This window comes from Lepidochelys olivacea (assembly GCF_965140295.1).
Source record: "Lepidochelys olivacea isolate rLepOli2 genome assembly, chromosome: 1".
NCBI classification, from domain to species: Eukaryota; Metazoa; Chordata; order Testudines; family Cheloniidae; genus Lepidochelys; species Lepidochelys olivacea.
This window is the reverse complement of record NC_140411.1, coordinates 28,719,826-28,738,397: the sequence shown is the minus strand read 5'-3', so window position 1 is coordinate 28,738,397 and position 18,572 is coordinate 28,719,826. Positions and strand designations below refer to the sequence as shown.

The 18,572-nt window shown below is 40.4% G+C and overlaps 1 protein-coding gene across 1 annotated transcript in view; it reads right to left on the bottom strand.

The window, feature by feature from the left end:
* Positions 1-18,572, bottom strand: part of DEUP1 (deuterosome assembly protein 1) — an 85,421-nt gene that overhangs the window by 4,489 nt on the left and 62,360 nt on the right. The window contains exon 13 of the mRNA XM_084622048.1: positions 4,510-4,735. Coding sequence (XP_084478174.1) covers positions 4,510-4,735 — 226 coding nt within the window. The remainder of the gene's footprint in view (positions 1-4,509; positions 4,736-18,572) is intronic.

The following is an 18,572-nucleotide window of genomic DNA, read 5'->3' as shown; positions in this document are numbered from 1 at the left end:
CAAGAAATTTATTTTTGTATTCTGAGGTCTGGGGAAGAAAATTCTGCAATGATGGATTTCAGTATTTCCACTTAAAATATTGATCTTCTTATGGACTTGTTGAGGCACCTGAGATTTCTATGCCATCGTTTCTCTTTTACCACAAAGAATCTTGTGCCCTTTCCAAAATAACTGTTTCTTCATGAAGCTGGTTCTGTTGTTCCAATAAGTAGAAGATGGCTGACTGCACTTTTAATCTTCTGATATCACAAAGGGTCTTATTGATAGTGTTGGTTTATTTTAACATACATGGGGAAAGGATAAACTTGACTCGGACATCTCAAGCACTCATTTTCTTAGCTGATTCACTCCCAGATGACAATTAAAGGGGGAAATCTGCCCAGACTTCAGAAACCCCTTATTCCCTTGTTTAAAGCATCAGTGACTGCTTTGTCCCTAAAGAGCTTACCAACAAAACATTTAGAAGGATATCAGTTTAGCATGCTATTCCAATTCCTTCAAGCTATGGTTGACCTTAGAACATATTTGAATGTATAGCAAATCAGTCAGGTGAAGCATCATTCTTGAAAAAGTTGCTAGGGAAGCTTAGTTTAAAATAGATTTTGTGTCATGTTTTTCCTTTATGCACACTCACAGTGGCCTCCCTGTTGAGCATAGACCTCCCACAATAAGAGACTGCAGGCAATACTATCAGCCCTGAGGCAGTTTTATTTTCCTGTTGTGTGTTTGGCAGGAATATGCCCTTAGTTAAACTATGTCCTTTACTAAGGATGCAGCAGGCTTCAGTTGAGGCAGAGTAATGAAGAATTGGTAGTCCTTAGGTATGAGTAGGTCTCAATAGAGAAATTCCCACTCCTTTATAAACCAGCAGAGGAAGAATCACACACCTCTTCATCAACATTCCCATTTTTATTTATTTATGAACTTATTTATTGGTGTTTCATTGTCTAAGAAAATAAGTACTTATGAAGCTAAACCCCCATTTGTGCTTACTTCTGGAAAAAACTTACTTGAGAGTCTGATGTATCTTGCTCAGAGCCTCAATTTTAGAGATTTCTCCTCCTTAGAGGATCTCAGCAGAGGACTTAAGACTTTAGGCTTATGATTGAGATGCTAAAGCAGCACTCAGGGATGATAAAGCCATTGTGGCAAAACTAAATGAATTCTTTACATTGGTCTTCACGGTTGAGGATGTGAGGGAGATTCCCAAACCTGAGCCATTCTTTTTAGGTGACAAATCTGAGGAACTGTCCCAGATTGAGGTGTCATTAGAGGAGGTTTTGGAACAAACTGATAACCTAAACAGTAATAAATCATGAGAACCAAGAGTTCTGAAGGAACTCAAATGTGAAACTGCAGAACTACTAATTGTAGTCTGTAACCTATCATTTAAATCAGCTCTGTACCAAATGACTGGAGGATAGCTAATGTGATGCCAATTTTTAAAAAGGGCTCCAGAGGTGAACCCAGCAATTACAGGCCGGTAAGCCTGACTTCAGTACTGAGCTAACTGGTTGAAACGATAGTAAAGAACAAAATTGTCAGACACAGATGAACATAATTTGTTGGGGAAGAATCAACAGGGTTTTTGTAAAGGGAAATCATGCCTCACCAATCTACTAGAATTCTTTGAGGGGAGTCAGCAGCACATGGACGAGAGGGAGCTAGTGGATATAATGTACTTAGATTTCAGAAAGCCTTTGACAAGGTCCCTTACCAAAGGCTCTTAAGCAAAGTAAGCTGTCATGGGATAAGAGGGAAGGTCCTCTCATGGACTGGTAACTGGTTAAAAGATAGGAAACAAAGGGTAGGAATAAAGAGTCAGTTTCAGAATGGAGAAAGGTAAATAGTGGTGTCCCCCAGGGATCTGTACTGGGCCCAGTCCTATTTAACATTCATAAGCGATCTGGAAAAAGGGGTAAACAGTGAGGTGGCAAAATTTGCAGATGATACAAAACTACTCAAGATAGTTAAGTCCCAGGCAGACCACAAAGGTGGTCTACAAAAAGATCTCTCAGAACTGGGTGACTGGGCAACAAAATGGCAGATGAAATTCAATGTTGATAAATGCAAAGTAATGCACATTGGAAAACATAATCCCAGCTATGAATATATAATAATGATGAGGTCTAAATTGGCTTTTACCACTCAAGAAAGGTCTTGGAGTCATTGTGGATAGCTGTCTGAAAACATCCACTCAATGTGCAGCAGCAGTCAAAAAAAGCTAACAGAATGTTTGGAATCATTAGGAAAGGGATAAATAAGACAGAAAATATATTGTCTCTATATTAATCCATGATATGCCCATATCTTGAATACTGCATGCAGATGTGGTCACCCCATCTCAAAAAGAGATTTAGAATTGGAGAAGGTTCAGAAAAGGGCAACAAAAATGATTAAGAGTACGGAATGGCTGCCATATGAGGAGAGACTGGGACTTTTCAGCTTGGAAAAGAGAAGACTAAGGGGTGATATAATAGAGGCCAATAAAATCATGACTGGTGTGGAGAAAATAAAGGCAGAAGTTCATTTACTCCTTATGATAACACAAGAACTCCGGGTCACCAAATGAAATTAATAGGCAGTAGGTTTAAAACAAACCAAAGGAAGTATTTTTTCCACACAACGCAGTGTCAACCCATAGAACTTCTTGCCAGAGGATGTTGTGAAGGCCAAGTCTATAACAGCATTCAAAAAGAACTAGATAAGTTCATGGAGGATAGGTCCATCAAGGGCTATTAGCCAAGATGGACAGGGATGGTATGCCCAGCCTCTGTTTGCCAGAAGCTGAGAATGGGTGACAGGGGATGGATCACTTGAGGATTACCTGTTCTGTTCTTTCCCTCTGGGGCACCTGGCATTGGCCAGCACAGGATACTGGGCTAGAAGGACCTTTGGTCTGACCCAGTATGACTGTTCCTATATTCTTAGGCTGTCCCTTTTAATGCTAAGATCCTTCACCAGTCCCTGGGTCAAAAATCCCTGGGAAAAGGTGGGAGGGGCCCCCTGAAGAAGAGAGTGCTATTCCTGGGAGATTGTAAGGAAAGTCTACAGGCATGTATCCTGCATATCTTCTTAAGGAAAATAGTGGTCATTTTATGACCTCCCCACAGTAGAGGATCTGAATCACTTCATCCCATGCTCCCTGCTGCTGGATCTGTGCTGATTAGGGACTGACTTCACAAAATGAGGAATGAGCTGGTGCCATTGAAGGCAAATTACTCATTGGTATCAGAAAGGTCACAGGAGCTGGTATAGAATCATAAGATCAGACAGGATCACAAGGGTCATTGAATCTAACTTTTCATGGCAGCTGAGGCCTTACAGGTAGAAGTACTTGTAGGAAGAGGGCATGTTTTGTGGTCTTCAAGCACCTTGGCATGGACCTTGCTTACAGACTGGCTGGGAGCAGAAATTTTTCCTTCTGGTTGCTACGGGGAGAACTTGCCCTCTGCAAGAGTCAGGATGCTCCAGTGAACCTTTCCTCCCTTCTCTACAAGTTGTTGAAATAGGGGCCCTATGACTAGGGGAGGATGGGGCATGGAGGCTGGGATGGGCTTTGAAACAAAACAAACTTACTTACTCTATGACCCATGCCACAGATACTGGCCTGGTTTCAATGAAGGCAGCTTCCAAATGGTCTGCTCAATTGTCAGAACATGGACCTAGCCCATGCACTGGCTGGGAGCTAGTTTCCCTTTGGCCTGTTGTCCTTGTCTGCCATTTACTGTGCAGGGAGACAGGAAGGAGAGGTGCTGTCCTTCAAACCCACTTCAGAGAGCCAAAATATGATTTCTCTTTCCTGTTTACCAATGTTGAGGACAAAAATCTAAAGCCAATGAAGAAATTGATAGACACATGCGCACACACACACACACACAATTTCTGCAAAAGTTCTGCTACAAAGGGAGCCCTGGAGGCTGCAGCATGTGCAGTTTGGAGGCAGAGAATTCTAGGGAATTCTTCTTGATTGGCAGTCCTAGACCCAGGCTTGCAGCAAAGATGTGGTCTGCCCCCAGTTGCCATAGAGATGGCAAACACCCCACTGTGAAGAGTGACATGGAGAGGACTGACAATGCTACAATTTTACTCTTTCCCTTTAAGAAAAAGAGAGATTACAACATTCAGGATTTTCTCTTTCATGTTTGGATACAACAGGTACACAGATCCCTTTCATTTTATCCATTAATCTACTTCTATAGAAATTTTATTTTCTAACAGCACATTAGGGTCCTTATTAGAGTAGTCATGAATTTACTGTGATAGAATTGTTAAAGCAGGGTGCCCCAGCTGAAGGCCATACTAGCAACTTGCTAAAAGCCTGAAGCTCACACCGTATTTTCATAATAGTGGATGATAACCATCATCACCACTAACACTGAGGTATGCCTAAGCATGAAATATACCATAACAGCAAATGTAAACTATATTATAGGAATCCATGAATCACATTTGCCCTATAGACTGAACTTTGGCTACCTCTGTGTTTAAAGTAAATTAACTACTCACCACTGGGTTGACTTCTTCCACACTGTACACATGGCTCAGTACAACATCACACCTATGCTTTTCAGGAAATGGGCTGTTGTAGTGTGAAGGATAGAACATTGGTGGTGATGGAGATTTACAATCTAGTTTCTGGTCATGATCTCTGCTAAGTCTCTGAGATGGTAGACTGCTGCCACTTTTAGTATCAATGATATCACCTTGACCATGTAGAGCAAGATTTTGGTTTCTGTAGAGTTCAAAGACAGTTGGTTGCATAGGTTTCATTTACCATTCAATTTTGTAAAGTTCTAAAATAATAAAATAGTGTTTTCAAATAGGAAGACCAGTTAACTATATTTCATAGTTTGTTAGGTCATGGTTTCTGTTCATATAATTTTGTCCTCTTTGCTTTTCAAACAGCTTCATGTCTGAGTTCCATGACAGATAAGTTTAAATCAGCTTAAAACAGTAGTCTGTACAATTGTCATTCTCTGAAAGTGCCATCTCTGAAATTTATTCCCCACCTTGGTCTGACACAGTCCAATGTAGTTGACCTGCAGGTCTGCTAACATCTATATTTTCTCATGCTTTAACTGATACAATGAGCTACAATATGAGAGTGTAAGAGATAGGAAGGGGATACCCTATTTATGGTGTTTTGGTTAGTGGATTTTGATCCATTCAAATGTCATATGGATATAAATACATGCAGGTGCCTAGGATTTAGACCTAATGCTTTTTAAAAAAAATTAAAGCTTTAGCATGTGGAGCCCCTGATCTTGCACCATTAAACTCAATAGGAAACTTTGCCATTGACTTCAATGAGTGCAGAGTCAAAACAAGAATGAGAAGAGAACAAACATTAAATACATATTTAAACTGAACAAGGGTATTTCATTCTCTAACAATAATAACTGAAGAACTTCAAGCTGATTCAAGAATCTAAGTACAGTGTTATGGTGCTCCATAATCTTTGGACCCTACTGATGGTGTAATCCATAGTAGATTTGAAATTGTATGTTTTTTAATCTACCTGAAACTCAAGTCAAGTAATTAACTGTTGAATAAGAAAAATCTACTTGCTATGCATTAGCAAACAAATTCCCCTGGTAGCTGTCTGAGCAACTGCTAAAAACATATTGAGAAATAGCATGTGGTTTTGATTTCTTCTTACTTATACACATGCTTTCTTAATTAGAATAATTTCCACTTGTATCTTTATTTGTAATATGTACCAAAGTGTGAAAACCAGAGAAATCCGATAACCTCATTTTTTCTTACATAGCAGGTTTTTCCTCTTAGAATACTTTTTGTAGTGGTAAAAGTTTCCATTGTATTAAAGTCTGAGCTTATTACAAAGAAGTGTTCTGCTTTTGTAAGTACAGATATTCCATGTTACCTACTTCAAAGCTTACAGTAATCCTAAATTTGTATACCGACTTAAATCGCCAAGGATCCCAAAGCATTTTACTAATGTAATATGCTAGTATACAAAAAAGTCTCCAAGCATGGAGTGAAGGTCCCTATTCCCATAGCTAGATGCAGAAAGGAAGGAATTGAGACAGTTAGGGACCACATAGCCCTTGTATAATATCATTTTGAATATTTGATACTGTGAGGCAGTGTATATGCAGTAATACTAGGAACTTTTAAAACACTCTTTTACTAGAAGTTCGCTGGAGTTGTGGGGGCAGGGAGCATCCCACAAATGGGAATATGTAAAGGCCGCATCAAAGAAGTAATGAAGAATATCTTCTCCAATTACAAATGAAGTGGGGATTAAAATAAGCAGAATGTAATACTCAGGTGTAGTACAATTGGAATGCTGTAATTATTATCCACTCCAAGAAGAGATACTCTGAAAGTAAGACAGAGTCATCTAATGTTTACTCTACCTTTAGTCGAATTTTCCACTTTACTCCTTACCGCTCACTGAATACATACAGCTTGCTCTTTGGAGCACAGAATAAATCCTCCCCACCCCACCATTTTAGAGCCCATTTAGTCTACCTTTGGAGTAAAGGCACAGTGAAGAAGACAGCCTACTGAAGAGAGCTGGCTTGAATAATAAAAACATGGAATTGCTCATTTTGTGTTTTGACCTTTTTGAAAGTAATTTCCTCTAAAAGCCCACAGCAAAGGTCTCTGCGATCTGTTTTTTCAAACCTGATTCTCTATGTATTGTGAGAAGATAGCCAATTTTAGTCTGGGGAGTCCTGAGCTTTTCTTGGTATGAGAGCTAAGATACCACCCTTTGCCCCTGCTCTTGGGTGCCAAGGGCCCCGCTACTAGCCTGGGAAGATGATAGAGGAGAGAAGCAGGGGAGGGGTCTGGGTTTGCTCCTCACTCTGAGTCCCAGCCCCTCTCAACCCCTGTGGGTTTCTTACCCTCATCCCCCTTAGGTGGGTTACCCTCTGTCAGATGCTGGGGGACAGGGTCTTCCTTACTTCAATTCTCAGGACTTCCAAATCTCTCAACACAGCTCCAATGCTGCCACCTCCTCCTCCCTTGTCTGCCTGATGCAGGGGGTTTTTATTAGGTTCCTAACAGGGCCTTAATTGACTGCAGGTGCTCCAATTAACCTGCAGCCACCTTCCCTAGTCTACAGGGAACCACACCTTAATTAGCCTTGAGTTTATATATTTCCCCTCTAGCACTCTCCCACTGCTCTCTGGTCCTCCTGTATCACTGTATTTAATAATAGTTATTACTGATTTATATTGAAATTTACTTCACAAAGGCCATCATTTCCAAACCTAGGTGTCTGCAGTTATAATATTTTTAAGGTAGTAAAAACAAAAAATATTTACATACCTAAATATAGGTGGCCTAATTTTTCAAAGGTGCTTAGCAACCCCAGTCTCCACTGAAGTCAATGGACCTATGCGGCTCACTCTCTTTGAAAAACAGGCCACCTATATTTAGGTGCCTTTATTATGGATTTTGTAGCCTAACTTTAGACATTCATGTTTGATCATTTTGACTTTAAATTTCTGCCAATTCAATGTATCATAATGTGTAAAAACAGAGTTCTAATTTTAATACAAGATTAAAGGTATGAAAAGATCTGAAAATCTGTGAAAACAAGACTATTTGTTTTTACAGGCAAGTCAAATTCTAAAAAGGTGCAGGTTAACCATTTATCAAGTTTTTGCATTTTGCTTATTATTTGTATTATCATTTGGCCTCGGATAGAATCATTGATATATACACATACAGCATAGGAATAACTTCATGGTTGTGGTGGACACAAAGTAACCCCCATCCAACTGAAACTGCATGGGAAATGTACACAGGCAAAATGTAATAACCCAAACTGTAATTTGTAGCACCACATGTTTCTATTTTTACTATCTAAAAAAATATATTTTTGCCCTTTCTCCGATGTCATAATTACCATGGAAACAGAAGCAAATTAAAACAGAAATAACATAGTTTATGTTCACAATAAAATAAAACATGTCCTAGCCTCAAAATAAACCAGCAACAATTGTCTGGTTCATCTGCATTCATCTGATGATTGAAACTTTAACTATAGTTGTTTGGGAAAATGTTGATGTAGTTCCTTGTTTGGGAACACAGAATTAGAAGAACACAATGGACCTGATTTTCAAAAAGCCTCGTATGTTAATGTGCATACAAAATACATGTGGAATTTGCACATTTGATTTAAATGGACAATTATCATATTTGTCAACACAAGTACCCAGTTTGTGCATGCATTTATGGCAACTGAATATGTAAATTAGACTTTAAACTGGAAACACATGGGCCCTTTACTTCTTGAATACCAGACCCAAGATTTACCAGTTAGAGCCATCACGTATCCTAGTAGCTTCATGACCTACTCTGAGAATTTTTTGGCCAGCCACAGAAGCCCTAAATCTCTTAGCTCATGAAGATATGTTCTCTACTTCCATGTGCAACAACTACAAAGTTCTGGCTCCTTCAAACCTGACACTGCACTGCACCAACATAGAGGCTTGAACAGGCAGTAATTCAGCCTCCCCTGGCCCCCTTGTTGGCATGCTAACTACAGTGACTTCAGTTACAAACTTATCAGGGAAAGGTGCTCATGTCACCCACTGGCCAGTTCCTTTGCATTTGAAATTCTAGAGAAAGTGGGGCACAAAGAAGTAGCCAAAAAACTGTTCTATAATGTCAAAATTGGTCACACTTCCAAGTGCTTAACATTGTTAATTAGAATTAGTTATATTTTATTCTGAAGTATTTGTTTAGATTTCTATTCTGAGATGTTATGGTTATAAAAAAAAAACACAGTTCTATATGCCCACTGGGTTCTTCCATTGCCTCTAACACTACCAAAGTGCCTAAAGGCCATATTTTCAAAGGAGTTTTTGGCTCCTAAAGATGCAGATGCCTAGTGGTATTTTCAGAAGAGCTTAGTGCCGAATTCCCATTGGTTTCAATATGAATTAGGTGCCTAGGCACTTAAAATATCATAATGCCACTTTAATCCATGGCTAGACCTTAGACCTTAGTCCAGCCCATGCTTTGCTGCACATTGGGCTACCCACATTTGCCATCCTTGCCTGTTAACTGCCCTTCTCTCCAAACCTTCCCATTTCATGTTGAGGTTCTTGATGTCGTTCAGAATTGTTCATTTCCATGTTATTCATGGTCTTCCTCGTCTTCCTATCTCTGTATGTTATTCCCAATATTCTTCTCTGACATTTGTGATGAAATGCATCCAGCTTTTTGCATATCTTTCTTGATAAGTTGCCATGTCTCACTGCTATATGTTGTGATGGCAATAACAATTGCTTTGTACACATTCAGCTTTGTCTTGAGGGAGATGTTTTTGAGTCGTCAGATGTTTTTGAGTCTTCCAAATGCAGCATTTGCCTTCCCAATTCTTCTTATTTCCTCGGAACTAGTACCATCTTGGCTGATGGTACTTCCAAGGTATGTAAAATTGTCCACCTTCTCCAGTTTCTCTTCTTCAATTTTGATTTCTGTCCCTATAGTGCCCATTAACATGACCTTAAATACTGTGTACAGTTTTGGTCACCCCATATCAAAAAGGATGTAGTGGAACTGGAAAGTGTTCAGAGAAGGGCCACAATGATGGTCAAGGGTATGGCGTGGCTTCCATAAGAGGAGAGACTAAAAAGATTAAGAACATAAAGAATGGCCATACTGGGTCATACCAAAGGTCTATCCAGCCCAGGATCCTGTCTACCGACAGTGGCCAATGCCAGGTGCCCCAGAGGGAGTGAACCTAACAAGTAATGATCAAGTGATCTCTCTCTTGCCATCCATCTCCACTCTCTGACAAACAGAGGCTAGGGACACCATTCCTTGCCCATCCTGGCTAATAGCCATTAATGGACTTAACCTCCATGAATTTATCCAGTTCTCTTTTAAACCCTGTTTTAGTCCTAGCCTTCACAACCTCCTCAGGCAAGGAGTTCCACAGGTTGACTGTGCGCTGACTGAAGAACTTCCTTTTATTTGTTTTAAACCTGCTACTCATTAATTTCATTTGGTGGACCCTAGTTCTTATATTACGGGAACAAGTAAATAACTTTTCCTTATTCACTTTCTCCACACCACTCATGATTTTATAGATCTCTATCATATCCCCTCTTAGTCTCCTCTTTTTCAAGCTGAAAAGTCCTAGCCTCTTTAATCTCTCCTCATATGGGACCCGTTCCAAAACCCCAATCATTTTAGTTGCCCTTTTCTGAACCTTTTCTAATGCCAGTATATCTTTTTTGAGATGAGGGGAACCACATCTGTATGCAGTATTCAAGATGTGGGCATACCGTGGATTTATGTAAGGGCAATAAGATATTCTCTGTCTTATTCTCTATCCCTTTTAAAATCATTCCTAACATCCTGTTTGCTTTTTTGACTGCCGCTGCACACTGCATGGACGTCTTCAGAAAACTATCCACGATGACTCCAAGATCTTTCTCTCGATTAGTTGTAGCTAAATTAGTCCCCATCATATTGTATGTAGCGTTGGGGTTATTTTTTCCAATGTGCATTACTTTATATTTATCCACATTAAATTTCATTTGCCATTTTGTTGCCCAATCACTTAGTTTTGTGAGATCTTTTTGAAGTTCTTCACAGTCTGCTTTGGTCTTGACTATCTTGAGCAGTTTAGTGTCATCTGTAAACTTTGCCACCTCACGGTTTACCCCTTTCTCCAGATCATTTATGAATAAGTTGAATAGGATTGGTCTTAGGACTGACCCTTGGGGAACACCACTAGTTACCCCTCTCCATTCTGAAAATTTACCATTTATTCCTACCCTTTGTTCTCTGTCTTTTAACCAGTTCTCAGTCCATGAAAGGATCTTCCCTCTTATCCCATGACAACTTAATTTACATAAGAGTCTTTGGTGAGGGATCTTGTCAAAGGCTTTCTGGAAATCTAAGTACACTATGTCCATTGGATCCCCCTTGTCCACATGTTTGTTGACCCTGTCAAAGAACTCTAATAGATTAGTAAGACATGATCTCCCTTTACAGAAACCATGTTGACTTTTGCCCAACAATTTATGTTCTTCTATGTGTCTGACAATTTTATTCTTTACTATTGTTTCAACTAATTTGCCTGCTACTGATGTTAGACTTACCAGTCTGAATTGCCAGGATCACCTCTAGGGCGTTACATTAGCTATCTTCCAGTCACTGGGTACAGTAGCTGATTTAAAGGACAGGTTACAAACCATAGTTAATAGTTTTGCAATTTCACATTTGAGTTCTTTCAGAACTCTTGGGTGAATGACATCTGGTCCTGGTGACTTGTTACTGTTAAGTTTCTCAATTAATTCCAAAACCTCCTCTAGTGCCACTTCAATCTGTGAAAATTCCTCAGATTTGTCACCTACAAAAGATGGCTCAGGTTTGGGAATCTCCCTAACATTCTCAGCCATGAAGACTGAAGCAAAGAATTCATTTAGTTTCTCCGTGATGACTTTATCGTCTTTAAATGCTCCTTTTGTATCTCGATCGTCCAGGGGACCCACTGGTTGTTTAGCAGGCGTCCTGCTTCTGATGTACTTAAAAAACATTTTGTTATTACCTTTTGAGTTTTTGGCTAGCTGTTCTTCAAACTCCTTTTTGGCTTTTCTATTTACATTTTTACATTTAATTTGGCAGTGTTTATGCTCCTTTCTATTTACCTCACTAGGATTTGACTTCCACTTTTTAAAAGATGCCTTTTTATCTCTCACTGCTTCTTTTACATGGTTGTTAAGCGTTGGTGGCTCTTTTTTAGTTCTTTTCCTGTGTTTTTTAATTTGGGGTATACATTTAAGTTGAGCCTCTATTATGGTGTCTTTGAAAAGTGTCCATGCAGCTTGCAGGGATCTCACTCTAGTCACTGATTTCAGAGTAGCAGCTATGTTAGTCTGTATTCACAAAAAGAAAAGGGAGGACTTGTGGCACCTTAGAGACTAACAAATTTATTTGAGCATAATGCATCCGATGAAGTGAGCTGTAGCTCACAAAAGCTTATGCTTAATAAATTTAAGCTCATGCTCAAATAAATTTGTTAGTCTCTAAGGTGCCACAAGTCCTCCTTTTCTTTTTACTCTAGTCACTGTACTTTTTAATTTCTGTTTAACTAACCTCCTCATTTTTGCATACTTCCCCTTTCTGAAATTAAATGCCACAGTGTTGAGCTGTTGAGGTGTTCTTCCCATCACAGGAATGTTAAATGTTATTATATTATGGTCATTATTTCCAAGCGGGCCTGTTATAGTTACCTCTTGGACCAGATCCTGTGCTCCACTCAGCACTAGATCGAGAGTTGCCTCTCCCCTTGTGGGTTCCTGTATCAGCTGCTCCAAGAAGCAGTCATTTAAAGTATCAAGAAATTTTGTCTCTGCATTTCGTCCTGAGGTGACATGTACCCAGTCAATATGGGGATAATTGAAATCCCCCACTATTATTGAGTTCTCTATCACTGTCCTGGTCAGGTGGTCAATAATAGATCCCTACTGTTATATTCTTATTAGAGCATGGAATTACTATCTATAGAGATTCTATTTGGGGCTGTTCAGCATAGAAAAGAGTTGATTAGGGAAGGGGGGATATGCTAGAGGTCAATAAAATCATGATTGGTGTGGAAAAAGTGAATAGAGAAGTGCTATTTACCCTTTACCACCATAAGTGCTAGAAATAGGGGTACTGGGGGTGCTGCTGCATTTCCTGGCTTGAAATGATTTCCATCATATACAGAGTTTAGTTTAGTTCAATGGCTCTCAGCACCCCCACTATACAAATTATTCCAGCACCCGTTTCCCACAATACAAAAACTGGGGTTCCCTGATGAAATTAAAAGGGAGCAGGTTTAATACAAACAAGAGGAAATACTTTTTCATATAGTATCTGTGGAACTCACTGCCAAAAGTGATGGGCAACAGTATAACTGTGTTCAAAAAAGACTTATATATGTTCATGGAGGATAGTTTCAGTATAGGTCCCTGTGATGAAGCAGAGAAACTACCAGCCGGCATAGCAAGGGTTAAAGAAAACCTTTGGGTTCAGCTAGCCCTGCCATGCTATATCTGCTGGTGAGGGGACTTCCTATTCTTCAGAGCCAACCCAGCAAGAACAGACCCTGTCCCAATCAGATGAGGAGCCCCCTCTATTACCTGAGTCAGAGATTCTGACTCAGTTCTCCAACTTTGTGGAAGAGCAATGGGCAGACAACACAATGAGCTGAGCATACACCCAGGTGGCAGCAATGAATGGGGAATCTCTCGAATCCCATCAAATGGGACTGTTTCCACACGTTGAGATTCAGGGCCACCATCTATATCATACAGAGAAAGACTGAGAAACTGAAGAGGTTTGGAATCATCTTTTGGTGCCCTGACCCTACTGGAAGGAGGTTATGCAACTGGCTCTTGCGATACCCTTCACTCTGCACCTTGCAAGGGCACTAGCCTGGATTCTGGCCTGTTTTTTTTTGGCCTGGGGTCTACAAAGATGTGCTGGATTTCTGTGCTTCATGCCTGGAGTGTCAGATCACTGCATCTCAACCAACCGAGAAAGCCTCCTTGATTCACCTCCGGCTTATGAATGTACCCTTTGGGTGGATTGGAAGCAACATAGTCGGCCCACTGGAGAAGAGCGCTACAGGATACCAGTTCATTTTAGTTGTAGTCTACGCAACCCGGTACCCGGACGCTCCATGAACGCCAAAACTGTTGCCACAGACCTTATGAAAATCTTCACTTGAGTTGGGATGCTACGGGAGATCTTAACAGATTAAGGAACAAACCTGATGAAGCAATTTTGCCATTTACTGAAAATCAAGACCCTAAAGACATCTGTATACTATCCCCAAACGGATGGCCAGGTGCAGCGCTTTAACAGAACACTAAAAAAGATGCTCCGAAGGTTCGTCCTTATGGATGTCTGACACTGTCTCCTCTTCTATTTGCGGTGTGAGAAGCTTCCTAGTCTTCCATTGGCTTCTCACTATTTGAGTTCTTATATGGATGGCAACCGTGATGGATTTTAGACCTCGTTTTGGAAATGTTAGAAGAGCAGTCATCTCAAGCCAACAACACAGTCTAATATGTCTTGAATCTCCTATGTGCCCAAGGCACCCAGGAAGCAGAATCCTCTGTGTTTTTTAATCTGATTGCCCTGTAAGATTATCTTCCATTCTAATTTTACAGAGGTGCTTCTTCTACCTTTTTTCTTTCTAATAAAGTTCTGTTTCTTTTAGAATCTGATTGGGTTTTTTTTTGTGTCCTAAAAAAACCCAAGGTTGGTCTGTGCTCATCTTGTTTATTCTCAAGCCTCCCCAGGAAAGGGGGTGTCGGGGCTTGGGGGGAGATTAGGGGGGAGTAGGAACTCCAAGTGGTCCTTTCCCTGAGTTTGCCATCACTTGGTGGTGGCAGCATTACCTAATCCAAGGTACAAGGGAGAATTTGTGCCTTGGGAAGTTTTTAACTTAAGCTGGTAGAAATAAGCTTAGGGGGTCTTTCATGGGGGTCCCCATGTCTGTACCCTAGAGTTCAGAGTGGGGAGGGAACCCTGATACCACCTGATAACCCTCAATATTCAGATGGAACCGGGAGTTAAGGTCAGGGAAAACCCTTGCCCTCTTGCCCATGAAGTAAGAACTCCAATTACTTTCTGGGCACTCACTTCACTCTAGTCACCAACCATGCCCCTCTCCAATGGCTACATGCCATGAAGAATATGAAGGTGGTACCTCTCCCTCTAGCCCTTTTCTTTCTGCATTCAATTCTGGACTAGAAGAGCCCACCTGAATGCCAACTTCTTTTCCTAGGATGGCAGAGAGTAGCCGGGGCGGGACACGGGGGGGGACGGACTTGTAGGAATTAGCCAGGACAGCAGGTTCTGACTCCCCTCCAGGAGAGACACCAACTTTTAGGGGTTGATATACACAGGTCCTGAGCTGGGACTTGGTGAAGAGGAAGGGCCCGGATCCCCCTACCACTCACTCAGCCTTAAGGACTAAGACTACTCAGCTCAGCAGGGGGCTGAGAGCCCTGCAATCTAACCACTAGGCTGCTTGGCCAACCAGTCCGCATGCTTGGGGCAACCCTAAACTTCCGACTGCCAGAAGCTGGGAGGAAAAGACAGGGGTGGGTCTCTCCAAAATTGCCTTGTTCTGTACATTCCCCCAATAAAGCTGTGGTACTGGCCACTGTCAGAAACATTATACTGGGCTAGATGGACCTTTGGTCTGATTCAGGATGGCAATTCTTATGTTCTTAGGTCTATCTGGACCTTCATGTGTCTAAATACCTTTGAAAATATGGTCCTAGAGGGCTATCTGCATCTTTAAGGTCCTAAATACTTTTGAAAATATGGTCCTTAGTCTCCTAAGCTCTAGATGCACAATAGGAACTTAGACTCAGCATTACGGTGTATATCTTTACTGCATAGAAAAACCTGTGGCACCAATTCTCAGAGCCTGGGTCAATTGACTTGGGTTCACGGGACTTTGGCTGAGAGGCTAAAAAAAGCAGTGTAGGCCATCCCTGCTTGGACTGGAGCCCAGGCTCTGAGACCCTACCACCTTGCTAGCCCAAGTCAGAATGCCTATACTGCTATTTTTAGCTCTGCAACCCAAGCCCTGCAAGCCTGAGTAAATTGACCTGGGATCTAAGACTTGGTGTCATGGGTCTTTTATTGCAGTGTAGATATACCTACAATATCTTTTAGGCAGCCTGACACCTAGTGGAATCCACAGCCCTGAGTTAGGTGCACAAGCTACCACAAATGCGTGGGAAGAATTAGGCATCTAAAAAAAGGATTTACATAAGCCAGCAGGCTGAGCAGGGAGCTGCCTAAGCTAGTCAGTAGGAAATGTCAATGGGAGGGGTGTGGCCTAAACCCTATTCCTCAAACGGAATTAGTCAGTGGTGAGCTGGAGCAGGTTTGCTAGAACCGGTTGTTAAATTTAGAAGCCCTTTTAGAACCAGGTGTCCCACGAGGGACAACCGGTTCTAAAAGGGCTTCTAAATTTAACAAGTGGCCAAAAGTGGCGCCTTAGGCGCCGACTCCGTGGGTGCTCCGGGGCTGGAGCACCCACGGGGATAATTTGATGGGTGCACAGCACCCACCGGCAGCTCCCCGCCCCACGCCCAGCCCCAGCTCACCTCCGCTCTGCCTCCTCCCCTGAATGCGCCGCCCCGCTCTGTTTCTCCACCGCCCACCCCTGGCTTCCCAAATTACAAGATTAATGGATGAAGGGAAACTCTGTAGGTATATATCTAAGTTTTAGCAAAGATTTGGGGAGGGTCTTACTTTGAAGTGCTTAGCAATGCTAATTAGAATTAAAGTTATATTTTATTCACAGGTACTTTTTAGATTTCCATTATGAGAGAAAGAACAGCACTCACAGTTTGGAATAATATTAAACAGATCTCAGATGATTATAAAAGAAAAGTTCTATAAAGTACCTGGGTTCTTCCATTGCCTCTAACAATAAGATGCTCCTGAGCAACAAGTAAGAAAATAAAATTCTAAATATATTTAAAGCTCTTTTAGTAAATAACCATACCTCCTTTTATGTGTACAGTGCCTAGCATATGGTTGGTGCAACCAGACACAATATATCATAAATGTTATGATTAAAAATAGCAACAATACATTCACTTTGAAAAGGAAATTTTAGGCTGAAGAATAAAAGAAGATAATTAGACAAATTTATTATTATATTGCACTAGAAAGTAGAAATAGCCAAGAATTAAATATATAGGTTCAGAAAATCTAAACCTTATAAAATCTGTGCCTACAAATTATTCAAATCTTTACTTCCTGGAATTTTGCTGTTGTGGAAGTTCTTCAAATTGGTAAAATCACAACTTTTATCTTTCAATTCATTTTTACTTTGCTACACTGCATAAAGTATGTTAGTAAGTAGTTTATTTTTCTTTTGAGTATTTTAATTTTCTTTTAATTTTCAATTTAATGTTTATTATATATTTTGGGGTAATTTAGTTCTTCACTGGCTAAAATGAATTGAAAACTATAGATATATCTACAATATGCTTTTTTTCTAAGTCTGAATACACAATATCCTTGCATCTCTCACTATTTTCCCCTTAACAGGGAGTTTAATGTGATAATTTATTCAGGACATCTGAAATGCTGTTTCTTTTAAAAATTAGGTCACTGAAGAACACCAAAATCAGACAAGGCATTAAAATGCATTTAATGAAACTTCCAACAAATGAAACTGGCAGGACACAAGGCTCTGCAGCAGGAGTTGTAGTTCTAGCTGCTTATTATGATAATCTCCTGCAGAGCAGTTTACCTCTCATGTTGGTTTGTATATCCCCCCATTATGTTTTTTTTATCAGGCAGTATTAATATAGCCTGTACTATTTTGCAAAATGAATAGCAAAAGAATAATACAAACAGAATACAAAACAAGGTTTAAAAAAATTAGTTAAAATATGCTATATTCAGCTTTTTGTATATCTAAACAATACAGAACGCTAGTAGGAAATTTCTAGGGCATTATTTCTTATCAAATTTCTACCGTCATCCAGAAAGGGGTAACAATTTGACTCAGATGTACTGAATGGGGTAATTGATATTATCAAATGCAAAAAAAAGTAAGATAAAAGGTAATTTATGTCGATTTATTGTGAAACTATTGATATGATTATGACACTAAAGAAACCCATCCATGCATAACTAGAGTTTAATTCCATAACTGACATTCGCAAAAAGAAAAGGAGTACTTGTGGCACCTTAGAGACTAACCAATTTATTAGAGCATAAGCTTTCGTGAGCTACAGCTCACTTCATCAGATGCATATTGTGGAAACTGCAGCAGACTTTATATATACAGAGAGAATATGAACCAATACCTCCTCCCACCCCACTGTCCTGCTGGTAATAGCTTATCTAAAGTGATCATCAGCTTATCTAAAGTGATCTCCTGCTGGAGAGTGAATTTGTGTGGAGGGGTGGAGGGTGAGAAAACCTGGATTTGTGCTGGAAATGGCCCACCTGATGATCACTTTAGATAAGCTATTACCAGCAGGACAGTGGGGTGGGAGGAGGTATTGGTTCATATTCTCTCTGTATATATAAAGTCTGCTGCAGTTTCCACGATATGCATCTGATGAAGTGAGCTGTAGCTCACGAAAGCTTATGCTCTAATAAATTGGTTAGTCTCTAAGGTGCCACAAGTACTCCTTTTCTTTTTGCGAATACAGACTAACATGGCTGTTACTCTGATAACTGACATTGTGTAACAAAGGAATTTATGCAGCAAAAAAGTTCGGAGGCCTTTTGAGCTCTGCCATGGGCATGTCTGGCAATGTAATAGTAATAAAACCTGACATCCCACAGGAGTTATTGTGTATGTGAAGGGAGCCAGAGAGCTCATGTAAATGTGCCTCTGACTCACGAACCTTGTGGTGCCCACTGGTAGAGGGCACAGAGTTACAGTGATTCCCTGGGTCTGGTCTCTAAATAACAGTTTGTCAAAAGGTGTCAGGTAACATCTCTACTGAAAGCCTGTGTCCTACACATTGCAAAATGTATTCATGGATAGTATGTAAGGAGTTAAATATCTATACTGAAAATGATGCTCT